Source organism: Prosopis cineraria, unplaced genomic scaffold, assembly GCF_029017545.1.
Source record: "Prosopis cineraria cultivar Desert tree isolate PC_DT_omini unplaced genomic scaffold, ASM2901754v1 PC6, whole genome shotgun sequence".
In the NCBI taxonomy this organism is placed as follows: domain Eukaryota; kingdom Viridiplantae; phylum Streptophyta; class Magnoliopsida; order Fabales; family Fabaceae; genus Prosopis; species Prosopis cineraria.
This window is the reverse complement of record NW_026555337.1, coordinates 2,644,061-2,662,234: the sequence shown is the minus strand read 5'-3', so window position 1 is coordinate 2,662,234 and position 18,174 is coordinate 2,644,061. Positions and strand designations below refer to the sequence as shown.

Here is an 18,174-nt window from a genome sequence, read left to right as displayed (position 1 = left end):
ACCATCCCTGCAAGCTTCGACGAGGCTTCTAATGCAAGTACACGTGACCGCGTCCGCAAATTCCCACTGAAATATTCCCAATCTCATGGGAATTTTGCTACCACGTTAACAAGAAGACATGCACTTTGCGAGTGGAGGAAAACTGCTCGCACTTAAAAAGCATGCAATGACCCAAAAACAAAGAAAGATGATAGAAATAACTGCTCTAGTGCTCTTGAATTTCGAAAGATATATAACTGCTGATGCTAATTTAACCTGCGGTAACTGTCGCATTTAACAGGACAAAATGGGGCGGGAGTTAAAAAAACAAAAAAAAAAGATGATATAACATCACTCTTATATAATAGAAAAAGAGAAGACCAGCACAAAACCATGATAACATTCCCATGAATACAGACCTACTCCACTAAACTTCAAATTTTAAGCTGCACCAAGCTCTGAACTGTCTGAGATTCCTGTGTGGCTATATCGGTCTTGGTGTCTGTCTCCTGAGGTTTAGCAGGCGCTTTATCTTGTAGACTAGGGGCCCTTGCAGTAAGGGGATCTTCTTTTGGGATCAGAGCAGGCTCATCTTTTCGAACTGGGGGAGCAGCATAAACTGGAATAGCCTGTCTAATATTGACTGGAGGGGCAACTTGTACAGGGGCGGCCCCAATCATCTGACAGGAAGCTCCAGTTGGTGGCGGTAGTGGCGGTGCAGAGAATACAGGCACTGCAGTCCTTATAGTCACCGGAGGTGCAGTTCCACGGCAGGGTGATCTCATTTGTCGTATGGGGACATATGGTGCTGCGCCTAAAGCCGGGAATTTCATGGGACGGGGCCCTCGGTTTTCCGGTACAGAAGTCTGTGCCATGGAATTGTCATTGGCTGCTGTCCCCTGCAGAGGTCGGCTTCGAGGTGACATCCTTTGGCAAATTAAAGGAAGGATCTTCGATGTAGTGACAGGTGGAGGTTGTGCACTACTTGGCCTAGGATTTTGAATTTGAAACTTCTTCGGAAATGGAATTGGAGCATTAGAATTTGACATTGTCATCTTTTCCTTCAGGCGGTAGTTCAGTAACGCCCGTGCTATCGTGATCTGTTCTAATTCGTCATTGTTATCTTGTTCAGATGAAGAGCTTGCAGTTTCTTTTGCCACTGACAGGAACATGTAAATTCACATCAAACTGTTTACATTGGAAACATTATGTCTGACTTACACAGAAAGAACAATAATCCGTCTTAATTGTCATAAAGACAAGGTCAAAATAATGTGGCATGGCAATACAACGTTTCAAGGAAAATAACTTGGGGCTTTCATTAAGGACTGTCACCCAGGAAAATTTGTCATTGGTTTGTCTCACTTAGATAATGGTCCTTATCACCAATGGATGATAAAAGTAAACGAAAACACATTGCTTGAAAATGAAATAGATGATGATTGCACCATTTCAGTTCCAGAAGATGCAATTTTTCAAAATGGTATACTTGAGGCATGCCTTGAGAAAATTAGAAGAATAAAGAAAACAAATCTAGGGTGGGACAATCTCACAGTTCTATTTGAAAAATTTTCAGCAGATATATGCAAATATAATCAGATGACAAATTTATTAAGTTTCATGTGTTTTAATGACAACACAATTATCTACTCAGAAGTTTATCTGACGGCTTACAATGTTTTAGTGACGACCAGGCTGCCATAGCTGCATTTTTCTCTGCTTGTTTCTTGTTCTTGGCAGGTTCACCAGTAAATGTGATACCTGCCAATTCCACTGTCCCGGTAAAAACAGGTAAATGTCCGAGGCCTGATCTGTATGTTGTGTAATGTGGCAATGGAGCCCCAACCCTTTGTGCAATTTCCTGTAATAGGTTCTTGTAGACTCCTGTCTCATCCTGAAAAGTTAAATGTGATCAAGTACATGCATACAAAACTACAAAATTTAAGATGCAGGCATACGAAATATTATAATAAAGATAACATAGGCTTCTGCTATTATAGTATTTTGGACAGGAATGCACCAACAGCAAGCATTCAAATTACAAAATTCTACTAGAAAATTAGCATGAAATCCAGGAAACATGTTACCCTGCACATAACCTGTGGCATTTTCTATTCTAGAAAAGAAAGTAAAAAGCCAAATGCTGGCATGTATTGCACTGAAAAGGGCAAAAAAATCCAGAATCCTAATTATTCCAAGTTACGGTTACTATTAGTCTTTTTCCTTTTCCTAATAACCTACAAATTGACAGAACAAAAAAATGCGCACAAAACCAGGTGCTCTAGGACTAGAAGTATACAATGGGCAAACTACTTTAAAGTCATAGAAGAGGGGCGTAGAAAGCTTAATCCCTTTCTAGGAAACAAATCTCGCCCTCTCCTGATTACTGGTTTACTGGTTTCTAATAAAGATCGGAATGTAATTGAAACAATGACTTTAAATAAATGCAGAATTTCAGCGATACACTTAGATTATAAACCACGCCTTCCCTTGAGAACTAGGAATAGCGGGTAAGATAATGGCTATACATCCAACTTTGACATTTGAGTATCGGATCCATTAACTTGCTGCCCAAATGACCATACAAAGTGACCAAAAATTAAGCAGCCCACCTCTGATTTTGGTAAACATCCCAACAATTTATTGCCATTCAGGTAATAAAAGAGTGCATCATAAAAAAACATTCGAAGGGCAAGAAACTACTAATGGTTCCCCAGACACCAATATTTATTTGTTATCCAGTACCTATTAATAGTCGGACATCAAACTCAGATTCTGGGAAATGAAACACACAGTGCACACTAACACAAGCCACAAAATTGATCGGCAGTATGGATATCTATCAGAGGTGAGATAACGTGGAAGAGATTCTTATATGGGCTCTTAGCAAGAGAAACTTGCACAATATCCATCCAAAGATTATATCCCATAATCTGCAACATACCAGCATACAGAGCTCCAAAGAACTCGAGTTGATGATATTTGCGAGGACAAAACTCAAGTTCCTCCTACTGAATTAAAAAAGAAACAGCATGTGAAAAATGCTGAAAAGATACCAAACGGTTGCGCCACAGCACCCACGAACGGGTATTCACTGAGCACCCAGTTTTCAGAGAACCAAGCAAAGTGAAGTAGCAGTCACTTCAGAGGCTTCCATAGAAACTTCCGAGTTCACAGCATTTCTAGCTTCTCAGCAATATTAAAGTTCCATCGGTCAACTAGTCAGAATATTTCACTACCTGTACCCAAAGACCAGGGGTATTTCGGTCATTTTTGTGGCTCAACCAAACGCGCTAGGTTCAAGCGTCGGCAGGACAAACCCCTATTTCGGCGGCGAACAGTGCCAACAAAAAGGACATAGAACTAAGCGCCTTTCAGAATAGCTCGAGGTTCATCCAGAACACAGCACCACGCGCATGTTAGTAGATAGCATTATATTTCTCCATTAATTTTCCATTACAGAGTAAAATGACCAGGAATGAAGAAAGATCGAAACCAGAGTGAAAGGAAAGAGCAATTAAAACCCTAAAATAACAAAAGCCGAAATTATCGAAAGACAGAACCGGGGAGAAACTCACCAGAATTCGAGCGGCGAGCGAGTTCGAAGGCCCACGGCTGGAGAGGGAATTGAGGGCAACCTCGGCCGCAGAGTGCTCGGCCTGTCGGAGAGTAGAGCAGTAGTGAGGGCTCTCGAAGATCTCGCCGTTGAAGTTAACCGTGGCCTTGAACCTCGGCGCGTGATCGGGACCTTCCCTAATGCACGTGTAGGAAGGAAGGTTGAAGCAGCTCCGTTGTGCCAGCTCCTGAAGCTGGTTCTTGTACATTTCTGCGCCGTAAGCTTCCGCACTTTCTCCTTCAAGAAAGTGGTCTACCAGAGGAAATGGTAGCCGTAGCCGGAGCCGGAGCCGGAGCCAGATCGGTCAGACTGGTTTCGAGCCGACCCGGGAGTTAAAGACCCGGACTTTTCCTCCGACTTGTGTTCTCAGAGCTAATTCTCCTTCAAGATCAAGTGTCGCAGCGGCTTACTGGTGGAGAAATGGGGGGAGAGAGGGGGGTGAAGGTGCTCAGAAGAGAGAGAAAGAGAAGAATGGGGTAGAGAAGGGAGAAGGGGAAGGAGGAGTAAATTTCTAGTGGGGGGGGGGGGTTTCTTTTTGGAGAATATTATTATATGGGAAACTTATTTATTGCTTTGTTGCTGGGAGTCAACTTAACGTTAGGCTGTTGCATGGGTGTGATCTTTTCTTAGATTTTCTTAACTTTTTTTTTTCTATTTCAAATATTTTTCCTTTGCGGAAATTAAATTTATATGGTAGCATGGTGATTACCTTTTTTTTTTTTCCTTTTTTCTTTTGCCCACCCTGATGCACCACTTTGTTTTTAAGGAATCCGAGTTATGCTATTCCCTTTTTAATACACGCCATTAACACCATTCATTCACTTTTTTATTTATTCATTAAAATAAAAAATGTTAACCTGATTGATTTATGTCTGGAAAAAAAAGGAAAAACTATCAAGTCTCAGTGTCTCTCCACCATCAAATTTGAAATCACATCATCATTATGTGCATGTACATCAGTTGTGGGGGATGAATTTGGGAAAATTCAATTTAGCAAAAACAGATTCTCACTTGTGCTTGAAGGTGCGATGAGCAAAGTTCAATTTAGAAAAAGTAGTCAAACAAACATTCAATAGATAATTTATAACCTTTTCTATCTACTGCATTTATTGTTTTGGATTCTTTTTCTCATCTGTGTGTTAGATAATTTATACCATATTTGCCCCTCCTTTATTGTTATTATTTTTCATCGCTTCTTTCGCTTGCAAATATGTAAATACGGAGGTATTTTTTATTTGATTTTCACATCAATCGTTCAGCTAATATTTAGGACGCAGGAGCAGGTTTTGAGAACGGAGGAACACCTTGAAACTTAGGCAGATTTGGTATGCTAATTTTTTTATTGAGAAAAAATTAAAAAAAAAATGGAAGGAAACAGGTGAAGTCTACTAATGCGTGCATTAATACCAGAAACCTATCATTCTCTAAACTAATGAGATGTACATGTGCAACTACGACTATCTGTCCCATGCCCATTCAATTGACCTCTGCAATAAATACTCATCACATTACCTCAACACTCTTTAGCAAAATCTGGATTCAATTAATCTTCGAACTCCTTTTTTTTTTTTTTGCGTGTGAATGGTCACTTTAAAATTTAAAACAAGGACTGAAGATCGAATAGTAAACCAGTGAAATTTCCCATCATTTAATTCAACTGTCATTGAAAACTTGCCAGTACTTTCCCCCCTTACAGTTTGCGGCAATTAGTTTGTGATGTGGCGGACTATAGACATGATAATTTAAAGTTACTTAGTGGCAAGTGTTTACTCAATGAATGCCCTTTTTATATTTTGTAATCCGATGGATGAAGACCGGAAATTCCAGTGTGAGAGTCATAGTATTTAATAGGCCATGAGCGTTGTTGATAATGTTGAGCTGATGAGCATTGATAAAGGCGGGTCATTATTTTCGTGATTAATAAATATCTCTGGAATCTTTCTTAAATTTTGGTTTTCTAATTTTTTTTTTTGGTAAAATGAAGTATTTAAGATTAGATAGTGGCTGCCAATGAGGTCGTGATGTGAAACAGTAATAAAGAGACCTCTTTATTTTAAAAAAGTTATAAGGGCAAAATCAATACAAGAGGCGAGTGAAGATTGAAGAATAGCGGGTCACGTGATGGGCATTCGTGAGATAATACTGTTTCGTTTTAATTGTCATTCCTGGTACAGCCCCTAATGACGAACTTGTGGTGGCGTTCACACGGAAAATTTTAAGTGTCTTCCACAAAAAAATGCAATAAAATATATAATACTATGGAAAGATATGCGTAAAGATCAAATTCATGAATTATTTATTCTCGGAGACTTCCAGTGTTAAATGCTGTTTGAATGGACACCCGTAAATTTTCTTTAATTGAGCCTTTTTTTTTTGGGCGACACATAAATTAAGTGTTAAATACTTGACCTTGATCCTTGAGAGTAACTAGTTTCTGGATGGGTCCATGAAAGTTGTTTTTCTATAAAATGCAGCAATTGAAATATACAATAAAAAATCTTAATTTAAATCTGCCCCTCCTCGCTTGGAAAGGGGAAAAATGAGAGTGAATCTGTGAATGACAAAGTGTATACCAGTCAGGCTTCACATTAAAAATTATTCAGTTTAGTGGTTTTCAATTTTCAACTCAATTAAAAATCATTGATCAATATATTTTAAGCTCCCGTTATTACTCAATTATTGAATGACTAAATGATTTTTTGAATTACACGAACGATTGATTCAAGAGCTGAAATTCAAGAGGTTGAGTTGATAAAATGAAATTATAAAAATTAAATTACAAATGAATCAAAACTGTTTAAATGATTAATTTTTATCCCATCTGTTATTTTTTTAAAAACTGAAAAGGGAAGGAGGCATTTGAACCTAAAAGAGTGATCTTTTCGTTGCTAAAAAAAAAAAATAAATTGAACGAGCTAGCTTACAACTTATAAACTCCAATTGGATCATGGACATTTTTTCAGGCTAAAACAAAGTTTAAAATGCTGATGTTTATCAATAAAATACTCACATCAATAATAAAATTTGGTCTCATAACTGTAAAGTTATATTTCAATTATAAGGCACTCTCAATTATTTTATAAGAATTAATAAATAATGGTTTACTCATTTAATATATCTTAAATACAAAAATATCTCAACTTTATCTTTATTAAAAAAGATGCACAGTTTATAATAAGTCATACAATTAAATTTATGATAAAAATAAAATTTAAAAATAAAAAAAAAAAACACCCATGGGTTCTATATCAAAAACTAAAAAATTTTTATAAAATGTGCCCTGTAACTAGGGTAAAAGAAGTGATATTTTGATTTGAAGAGACGGGAGAAGGGGTAAAACGGGAAGGAGGGGAAGGCATTGATGATGATGGAGGGAGGAGTTGAGTGGGGAACAAACTTTTTTAATCTCCGAAAACGGTGAACTTTGACTCATCAAAATAACGATAATGCCACCAAATGAGCTGTGAAGGCCAAACTGCTCTCTCTCTCTCTCTCTGTTTTTTTTTTTGGTCCTTTGACAAAATGGAGCCACCAAATCCACAACCACGTCTATGATGACCCCCTCCCTCATCAATCAAACTCGCACTCCATTCCATTTTACTTACACAACCTTATCATTATTCATTTAGTGGACCATCATGTCTTCCCTTTTCGCCCATAATTATATTTCTATTCTACTTTTTCCCACCCCCATATTAATCCTCTCCCACATTTTCCTCTCTCTCTCTCTCTCTCCCATCTAAATAATCTCCATTGCACTTGCAGAGCTCGCAATTTTATGTTTCTTATATATTCTTTTTATTTTATTTAGAATAAATTTAATGTGCGTTTGGTTTTCAGTTTGTCAAGAGTTCATTTGGTGAAAGTCAGTTTAGTGAAAATCAATTGTTATAATGAAATTTGTGTTTGGATATATTTTTTCAAAAGTCAGTTTGATATATTGAAAGTTGTTTGGTTTGTGATAGTGAAATGTGCTTTTGAGTGTATAATTACCAAAAAGGACATTAATTTATAATGATTTATAATTTTTATTATACAAATATAATATATTTAAAATATTTAAAAAATATAATAAAGATTTTAAATAACACAAATTTTGATTATAATGCTAAAAATTTGATCTCTAGTTATTTGTATTTTTTAATTTGTAATTTTAAAAGATGTAATAAAGATTTATAATTTTTAATATACATTAATGCTAAAAATTAATATGATTAATTATTCAATTTATAATACTAAAAAAATTGATACCTAATTATTATTATTAAAATAATAATTATATTTTTAATGAATTAAATATTTTTTAAATAAAAGAATAAGAGATTAAATGTAAGGTAATATGGTCAAATAACATTCTACTTTTCAAATTCACTTTTCAAAAGCTTCAAATAGTTATGTTTCAGAAATTTATTTTTAGTTACTGATTGAATGTACTTTCAGGATGTGCTTTTTATAAAATATTCTACCCAAATAATTTTAAATTTTTAAAAATAAAATTTTGAAAGGGAGGAAACAAACAACCCTTGTTTTCATTCCAATGCACTGCGCTTAATCACTACATCAAAAAAGGCGTCGTAATCCATCTACATCCGAAAAACCCCACCCCTACCAAATTTAAATCCATCTACGATCATATTTATTATTATTATTATTATTTATAACAAGGGGCATACTCATCAAATATTAATTAACGAGTAAAATATTAGTCATATTTTATTAAAAACTTAATAAACAATATTTTTAACAAAAAATTATGTCTAAAAAGAAGTTAAGATGAGCATTGAGTTGACTGCAACCAAAATCGCATAACAGTACCACAAAAAGTATGAAATAATTTTGCTTTTCCCCTGCTGACGCTCGAGAATATGAATATGATCATGGCCACAGCAGTATGGAAGTATGCATGTTCATGTTCAGGCTACATTACGAACTTCCCATCCCACGCGAAAACAAATTCTGCATCGCACGTAATTTTGCTTCTAATTCTGTTCCCCCCCCCCCCCCCCTGATTTTTCCCGTTTAAGAAAGCCACACGAACACCTTTCCGCACACGAAACACTGAGGTCACCAAATCATTTGCAATTCCCTCAGCCCCCTCTTTTCATTTTGAATCTCGCAGTTTCAGATTTTATTTGTTGGGCAGGTTGGTGTCGGACGCTTACAGCGTTAATTGGATGGTGAAATTACCAGCCTAGTTTACCTTCGTTAACAATTTTCAATTTTGAACATCAATGTCGCACAACTAATTAAGTATGCTGCTACAATAAATCAAACTGGACCCCCAAATAATCGACTTCCGAGCAGCCATTGATAGCTTGATTCAAAAAGTTATCCCCCCATTTCTTCTTGTCCAAAATAAAAAAAAAAATTGAGTGATCCACATCATGAATTCACTCAACTATCTTACAATAAATCATGACAAAAGAAAATCATTCGCAAATTGACGAACTGCTTTTAGAATCCTTTTGACATCATACGTTTATTATTCCTGTAAAATATAACGAAAAGAAACAAAAGGCGGGATGAAATCCGCAGAAATTTCATTAAATAAAAATTATAATACATGTTTACAGTTCCGGTGGCTAATCACCAAGAGAAGGGGCTAGAACCTAGCAAAAATATCTCGTTCTCGACGTCTTTCACCCATTGACAAACCCGATTGCAAGCCTTTATTGCCGAGGCCTGCAAATGCTCATTAATGTTCCAATAGTTAGAGTCCATCAAAATTGATATTTTTTTCATATAATTTTTTTTGGGTATAAAATGACATGTTTATCAATGGATTTATTGAAATATCTATGTCTTGTAATGTAGATCTGTATACCAAAACTTCAATAAGATAGACATCAATAAATTCTCGATCAGATAATTGTCAACCTAGCAATGTTGAAAATGAAAGCAAACACACACTCTTAGATGGAATAGAAGCACTATTGTTGACGGGAAATATTACTTGGTTTTCATGATGATGCTTTTCAATGATAACAGGATTTAAAAAATGAAAGCGTAAGTTATATACCTTGTCTGCAAGGGGATCAAAGGCTGCATAAAGCTCAAAATCCTGCGTTACCCAACAAAGAAGAACTGCAATATAAAAAATGAGTCAGCAAAATTTTATAGATGCTCAATCGAGCATGTAAACATAATGAAACTTTATGATCCCTAGCTACAAGAGAAGACATGAAACTCAGGCAATGCACTTGCAATGCAATCCTCATCAGAATTGTTACTTGTTCAGAAACAGAAAAATACAAAATAAGATCAAATTGCCTTGTGTTATACCAGATATTCTATTGTTTCTAAGATAACCATCACAACTTAAAACTAACAACATATATGACATGAAACATGAATTCATCTTTTTTGTCCTCCCCCTGATGAAAAGATTCATTTGAGCATGGAAGGAATATTACTAGTGTCTTATAATGACAAGTATAGAAATGGTTTATCTACATGCATATCCTAAACTAACAAGTGATATAAATGAACGTGAATAAATTTTACCATAGTTTTCATCCCTTCTAAATTGAGTTTTGTGTGGCCCAACTCCTCTATCATGCATTGATGCAAAAAGTTTCTGGTAAGCTCTGTACAGTCTGCAACAATGAAAGCTAGTTATGCTACACAAAAGAAGAACAAAAAATTTAAAGACAAAAATGTAACGAGACTAAAAAAGGACAGGCATAAGAAGTGAACAAAGTCACTATTAAGTTTATTACCTTTTCTGCTGCTGCGGAGTGTTAACTGGGGATGAGAACTCCGAAGATACATATTGATCTAGATATATACTACGATATATGAAATGCCACAACCCGGCAGGGCCACCAACACCAAGATAAGGTTCCTTCAACCTTTCAAGAGACTCTGTTGGCGGCTTGTGCTGGCCTAAATGAGGAGATGATTCGGAATGGGTCAAGGGGTCAACAAGCAGATCCTCAATGTGCATACCACCATCTATCAAGGATCTCTGAACTTCACTAAGGACATTTGATTTCAAAAGGACCATTTCAATACGAATCCTGTAAATTTGCAAGAAAATCTGTAAGCCATGATAGACAATAGCTACAGAGAGATCTATATATCTTGCCATCTACTAATAGTCTAATATTCTATTTTCTCCCACTTCTTTCTATTTTGATTTTCTTGTTTTTCAGGAAAACTTGCGCATTTTATAGAGAAAAAGTGTAATACTTTTACCCAAAAACTAACTTTCCACCGTGGTCATATATGCAAAGTTGCATTATAGGCCCTAATTCCAACAATATTAGTGGTTGGATTATTAACAACCATTTACCTACACTCCTTGAGATGATAAAGGCATCTGAACTTGTGGTTAGCAACATCAGGTATGTGTCACCCTGCCACGAATATGCAGAAGCTTTTTCAATCAAGTGCCGACATAAATTTAAAACATGGTAAAAAACAGCAAATGCTCTATGGTATCCAAATCACTCACATCAAAATAATGGATATAGGCATACAAAAATGCAAAAGGATTATATCTTGGCAAGCAAACTGGAGAAAATGATTCTGACGTCCTGCAGAGAGCCAAATAAAAATAAATAAGAAAGCACACGAGCAATAAAAGCAAAGAAACCTGTATCTTAACAATTAACTCTGAAGTCCAAACAATTTGCCAATGCAAAAATATATTACTTCATTTACCAAAATAAACAAATGAAATATCAACAAATGAAGAGCATATCATATCATTGAACCGACAGTGAGATGCAGTCAGTAAATAGAGACTTGCCAGTTCTACTTGCCTAAATGATTCTGAGGAAATTACAAAATTAGCAAGTAGCAGCATATCATCTGGATGAAGAGAAGCTTTCTGAGCACCAACAAGACTGACTACCTACATTCAACCTTCTATAAGTTACTGTATGTCAGATATTATTAAATCAAGATTAAGAAGAGAGTCAACCTTGTGCCTGCTCATTAGTATTGCAAACAAAACACCTGAATCAGCAACATCTTGCAAGATAGCACCTGCAGCTTGCCTTGTAGCATATGCGAGAGGGAGACAGGTATAGGCATGGAGAAACGTAGCTGGATTCCTGGAATGGATAGGCAAAAATAACAAAACTTACTTCTCAAGTCCAAAATAATATAAGGGGAAACTACAAAAACTTTATCACACAAACGACCACTATTTCAACCCTGACAAAGAAATAAGCAGATCACCACCAAAAAAGCAGTTAAAGCATTCCCATCCCAACATGCATGATTTTATTTTTTTTAAAAAAAAAGTGGGCAAGCTAGTAGAAGAGAAACAAACCAACTGAAAGAATGTATAAGAGAAGAGAAGACGATGTCTGTTCCTCCAAGCAGTGGTGTCATGTCAAACTTTGGATTCTTCTCGAAACATCTGTTCACTGACTTTGTTAATATAACTAGCATCTGCATATCAATTGCAGGACTGTATCATATAACCATCAGAACAAAACTTGTCCATCTAAATGAAATGGTGTATTATTAGTAACTTGAGGAGCAACAGAAGCAGAAGATGGAGGCATGGTGGAGTAAGCATGTCAATCCAAAACATATATTATCATAATAACTCAACCATACCTGATCATAAATAAGCTCCAATTGCCCTTTTAATGACTCATAAGGTTCTTCCGTGCAGCTGATGCAAACTAAGTAAATTGGTCCTTTCACCAGAAAAACCACCTGTAACAAAATTTCAAACTAAGATTTCTCGTATCAAAGTTAATTATAGCCTCCTTCCCTTAAGCATTAATTTCAAATAAGAGCAGCTTACGAAGAAAAAGTATAGAAGGTAGACAACATGCATCACTTACCACTGAAAGTTAATTAAGAACTCAAAAGCAACATAGCATAGATACAAGATAGAATGTGTATACCAGAGTACAGCAATTCCAAAAAAATATAATAAAAGACATGGTACTTCAGAGAAAATTAAGCAATATCAATCTAGAAAACTATAAGCAAAAAAACAAATTGCTTCAGACATTCTTTGGCAAGAATGTTGTATTTAGCACATTGAAGTAAATGTTAAGACTTCACCTTCAACCTTAAGGCTTCTTATTTCCAAAATGCTGAACGAATGAAAGTGAACATCGAAGCACCAATGAGGCAATAAGAAGAAACCAACTTTTATGACGAAAATCTCTAATTACACTTATAAGGCAATAAGTTTTCTAATGTGTGATGCAAGAAAATTCTGAAAGACAATGTGCTCCTCATATTTAGCAAGTTTTATCCATTTCATATCCTTCACATATCCGACCTGCTATAAAAGTCCTGATATGCTACCCAACCATATCCAAGGTGTGTCAACGTTGGATACATATCCAACACTAGTACTTAGGATGAAAACATATATCTATGCTCCAATGCTCAAAGAAAATCATATCTAAAAGCTTGCTTCACAATGAAAAACACTATTAAATTGTTAAAAAGTGACCATACCTGATGCTTTCCTGCCCTCAATAATTTGACTCGGTCACCCCTATAAACAAAGAAAATGTTGGAAAAGACCTTATATGTTGAACTCAAAACACAAACCAAATAGGATTTTCAGTTAATGAGAAGCTATTAGGTTAAATAAAACTACAACATGAGCATCGACTTACCCATCCTCTACAAATGAAATTATTGCTTGCAAGGTAGCTGAAAATCCTGCAAGCTTGTGCTCATCTCCGTATCTGGAAGCATCAGATATAAAAAACCAGAGGACAATGTTCAAGGAGCAAACCAAACACAGAAATGAACAGAAGTTGAACGAAGCGAATGAGGGGAGTCACCGTGAATATATTGGTTTGCCAGAATTGCTCAGAATAAAAAAATGCTTCTTCCTTTTCCTCCATGATATGGAAGCATCATCCTGCACTTTATTCATCATTCAAACATAATATGATATTACAGGAATCCTCATAAAAACTGTCCTACCATGTAGGCATGAGGTAGATAATAAACATGTGCATCAGTACGTGACAAAAATTGCATTATAGTTCAGACGAATTGCTTTTCATGGTTTGACCAAACATGAAGCTTGATTACTTTTCATACCATTGATTGTATCTTGCAACCATAATTCTTCAGTAACACAGTAATTTTGCAGAAATTAGCACACAAATATTCAAGAGAATTATATATACAAATTTGAAGTATTTCTGGTTAGCATTTTATAATTCAGTATTTTCAATTAACAAAATCCAGCTAATATGCGGACGGTTATTACAATTCATGTTTACATGCTCACACATTGCTTAACTAAAAAGAACTCTCTCTGTCCCTATGTTTGCTCATGCTAGTTGCCTGGTTTCATGCTACCGACTTTACTGAACTTATAATTGATACAGGATGACAGTTCTTTGCCATGAGATACTTTATAAGCGCCTACTATAATCAGAGACATGATTTCATTCGTTCAAATATTGTAGAAGAAAGTATCCATTACATTTTAATAGCTGACAATAACGACTTCGAAGGGAAAAGAGCGGTGCCCTTCTAGCAGACTAGCACCGCTCACTGAATATGCATTTGCGATCACATATTTTAAGGTTCAACAATTTCTGTTCTTACACTGCTGCATCTTTTGCAGGATCATCTTATGTTTATTAACATAATAACTTCAAAATCCGGAACGTTATATTTACATGAATAGACGAATGCATAAATTTTAGAAGAGATTAACTTGCGGAAAAACCTCGCTTCTAATTATTCAGTAAGCTTATAAACGAAGTTCATCTTCTTTATCAAACGAATTTCATAATGCAATTGGACTAAAAAAGGAAACACTAAGATGGATATGCGAATCGAGTCCACTCAATTGTTCTTACCAAGAACACGCAGGCAATGTCTCCAACAAATTACAAGGTTCTCAAACGACCGATTAAAAAATCAATCACAAATATATTGACGACACATACCTCGTCCACATGTCGTTTCGCAGGAAGCCAGGACGTGTGAGAATCAGAGACTTCGTCGACTATAACATCATTCCTCATCTCCTCAATTTCATCCTGTCCAACAACGTCATCAATTCCAGAGCCGCTAGTCGCGCTGCTACTGCCCCTTTCACCAGCATACCCACTACTGCTAGGGCTAGATAACCCATCCATCTCAAGCTCCGAAGCGGTCCTCCCCCATACTACATCGCGGTCCGCAGGCTCCCTAACCTCTCCAATTTCATCAGCAGGACCTGAATTGCGCTGAACTTGTTCCTGCGTTACAAACTGAGAGTTCTGATTGACAGACTCAAGGACGACGCCGTCTGTTACTTGACGCGCCGATGGTTCGCCATCAGAGAGGGACAATGTGACCGAAGCCAATTGTTCTTCAACAGATTGAGGCTCGGGGTCGAGGTCATGGTCGGAGGCAGAAGAACCCGTATCGGACGGCATCTCCAAGCAACTTTTCGTCGGTATAGTCTGAAATCGCAATCAGGTTTTGATTCTCTGATTGATGTGTGATTGCTTTGCGAATTTGAAATCTTGGGCTGCCAGTCGCTGGAGCTGCTTGGCTGGTTCTGAGAGTGTCTGACCAGTAGGTGGATGCGCTCGCCGCATCCAGAATCCGACTCGAACCTGTCCATCTTAACCCGACCCGTTTAACCCATAGGACTTATGGGACCGGATAAATAACTTTTGGGTTTTGAGGATATGGGCCTCAAGGAGCCCATGATAGTAAAGGCTTTCCATTAGTTAAGTTTTTTTTTTAATTAAATTCCGTTAGTTAAGTTTAAATTTAAAGTATGGGTTTTTTACACTTTATTCCAAAAAAATAAAATTTAGTTTTCTTATAAGTTTATACCGGTAAAATTTTTAATGAAGCATTAAAAATTTCAATGAATTTCGGTATCGTGTGAAATAAACATGACCTTTACAAAGAGATATGATTGTTATTAGGGGTTGTTGTTTAAGTTTTTTATGAAAAAAACAATTTTTTTAGGGGGGGAGGGGAGCAAAATATTTGAAATTTTTTTCATTAATTTTAGTTATTTTGAAAAACTAATTTGAATAACCTATGAAAATAGTCAAATACAATATATGAGAAATAATACTATAAAAATACTAAAATATGTGAAAGTATCCTAAAATTTAAATGTAATAACTAAATAAATTATTCACTTTTATGATTGCAGCATCAAGCAAGATAGTCTATGATCTTTATTAAAATTCCTGCACAATATATTACTTTTCATAAAAAATCTAAAGTCGCTTTAAAATAAATAAATAAATGGGCTCTGAATATAACAGTGTTAATTATAATTTTTAAAATCAAGTATTAATTATAATTCTAACTCATTGTAAAATAACTTAGACACGAGCAAAAATATTATTTCCTTCATTTAAAAATATAAAGCATTTTTTGAGGGGTTGAATGTTTAAAAATATAAGATATTTTTAATCTTTTGAGATGTAATTATTATTTTTTTTTAAAGTACCCTTATTAATAATGACTTTATATTTATTGTAAAGTGTTTAATAGGAGTGAATATAAAAAGATATAGTTGGTTTGAAAATATATAACTATTTTATTGAAAATAAGATTTAATTAAAAATATTTTATATTTTAGGAAGGAGTATAATTTTTTTGTCTTGAAATGGCGAAAAATAAGATTGATTGCATAGTTATTGTCTTGACTTGCTCAATTGCCACAAAGCAGTACAAGTGATAGGGGAAGCGTTCAAGTGATTTGTATTGAGGGGCACATACCATCTTTCTCCGCGTTTCACCAACCCATCTCTAAACTGCAGATTTTTGTCGTCTCATGTGGAATGACACAATGCCAATTGGCACATATCACTCCTAGAAATTTTTAAATTAAACATAGATATTAAAAAAAAAAAAGAAAAGGACAAAAGAGATGGAAAAGAGGAGAGAACCGCGTGATGACAAAATAGTCCTGACCATTCAGTCAACTAAAATTGTCCGACCTTGGTGTGGTGGCTGTTTGTCCTTAAATGTCAATCAGCCTTTTTTCTGCAACAGTTGTACTCACTTGTATGCCAGCACCGGTATCTTCATAAAGAAAAATTGCACATACAGTAAAATGATTTGATAAAAGCAAGCAGTTCTGCTCTTTGATAATTGGAGTCCAACCAACATGCAGGGACGACAACACCTTTTGTGTTACCATTCACCCGTAACTGACACTGCAAAATCTTGTCGCTGGGATGGAAACCCAAACCCAGAGAATCATTCAACAATGCGTCCTTCGCGCCTTATTGAAACAGACATTTGCATTTTCCATTCACATATTCACCAATGCTTTCTCCTCGCCAGGACACAAACCTTTCACTTCCAACATTACCTTGACAATCTCCTAATCATAGCATTTTAAAATGTGTTTATTGTCTAAACTCTTTCAGAAACAGCGCATTTATACCATCTCTCCAAACTAAATTTCTTTCTATAAAATTTATAAAATCACTTATTTTTTTATCTTAAATTAATTAAAAATCATGTAATATGAACCTTTCAAGGGGGAACAGATAAAAGCTTTATCATCCAGTGGATCCCATTAATGACATCGTTTTATCACCCAGTAGTTCAATTTTCATGTAGCGTTTAGGCTTTGGTCCCAGACCTAAACTCAACCACTTCAAAGCCCCAACCCCGCCAATCATTGAACCACCCAGCCCACACTCCACATCCCTTTTATCTTGCCATGACGGCCCCACCACCATCCTTCTCTTTCCCATTTTAATTTTAGCTTTCGATCCTTCTATACGATAACCGACTCACATCACCCAATCGGGTCTGTAATTTGGATCCATCTTATACCCAGGAAAATCCTCACTGTTTCCTCTTCGAATCCCAGTACAAACTCAGATTTCTCATCAATCAATACAAATATTGAAAATTGAAATCTCTTCCTCCCATCGAGAATACACTAATACTCGCAAAACAAAAATATCAGGCGGACAAAAAAAAAATCTCGGTTATGCTGTTGCTGGAACTAATCCTGGAACCCGGTTTTGGCCCAAATTGCATTTCGGACCCTACTGAGATCTCGCCCCTTCAGAGTCCTTCCCACCCCTTCGTGCACCGAGAATGAGGCCATCCTCGTCCTCGCCAGAAACTCGTGCGGAGGCACCCGTCCGCTGCCTCCGTCGCATCCATCGTCACTCTCCTCGTCGTCGTCGTCGATGTTGTCTCTCCTCCGGTTCTCTCTATACTCCTCTCCGAGGATCTTCGACCAGTCCGGAATGTTGACCGGAAGCGACGCCGGCGTCCCAGCGGCGCGGCCTCCGTTATCCGATAGCTTGGACGAAGATGATTTCCTGCCCACGTGGGAGGCGTTAATGGGCTTCCGAAACTCGGGCGAGTTGTTGCGAGTCGAGTTGTAAATGTCGGACTCGTCGAATTCAAACATAGAATCGGAAGCCATGGGCGGGGAATCTCTGTCTCTGTCCCCGGGGAGGAAACGGTAGCTTGGTCTAGCGAAGTAGCCCTTACTGGTCGCCATTCCAATCAGAGCTACAGATTCGATCTTGGTGCAGTTAGTTTCTCCGCTCCTTCCTTCCTTCTCTGGGTGGGTGCGGGTTTTCTTTTTTGGCGATCGTTAATGGGTTTCCAGTTTGTTTTGCATCTTCGACTCC

The 18,174-nt window shown here is 36.5% G+C and overlaps 3 protein-coding genes across 3 annotated transcripts; all 3 read right to left on the bottom strand.

Annotated features, from left to right (window-relative positions):
• Window positions 1-219: 219 nt before the first annotated feature.
• Window positions 220-4,106, bottom strand: LOC129314295 (double-stranded RNA-binding protein 2). The gene is made up of 3 exons (XM_054957693.1): window positions 3,558-4,106; window positions 1,654-1,873; window positions 220-1,138 (listed from the first exon to the last, which is right to left on the bottom strand). The coding sequence occupies exons 1-3, from the start codon at window positions 3,801-3,803 to the stop codon at window positions 414-416; spliced, it is 1,191 nt and encodes a 396-aa protein (XP_054813668.1). The 5' UTR covers window positions 3,804-4,106; the 3' UTR covers window positions 220-413.
• A 4,905-nt stretch (window positions 4,107-9,011) lies between these two features.
• Window positions 9,012-15,440, bottom strand: LOC129313147 (vacuolar fusion protein MON1 homolog). Its single transcript, XM_054956093.1, is given in 15 exon segments — window positions 9,012-9,277; window positions 9,615-9,679; window positions 10,100-10,191; window positions 10,315-10,614; window positions 10,890-10,911; window positions 10,914-10,953; window positions 11,052-11,133; window positions 11,362-11,453; window positions 11,523-11,655; window positions 11,877-11,998; window positions 12,170-12,271; window positions 13,034-13,073; window positions 13,198-13,269; window positions 13,369-13,448; window positions 14,497-15,440. Coding segments are annotated over 15 exon segments (1,812 nt in total). The 5' UTR covers window positions 14,971-15,440; the 3' UTR covers window positions 9,012-9,181.
• A 1,889-nt stretch (window positions 15,441-17,329) lies between these two features.
• LOC129313148 (protein S40-4-like) lies at window positions 17,330-18,174 on the bottom strand. The gene has a single exon (XM_054956094.1). It carries the CDS (start codon window positions 18,039-18,041, stop codon window positions 17,532-17,534), a length of 510 nt encoding a protein of 169 aa, XP_054812069.1. The 5' UTR covers window positions 18,042-18,174; the 3' UTR covers window positions 17,330-17,531.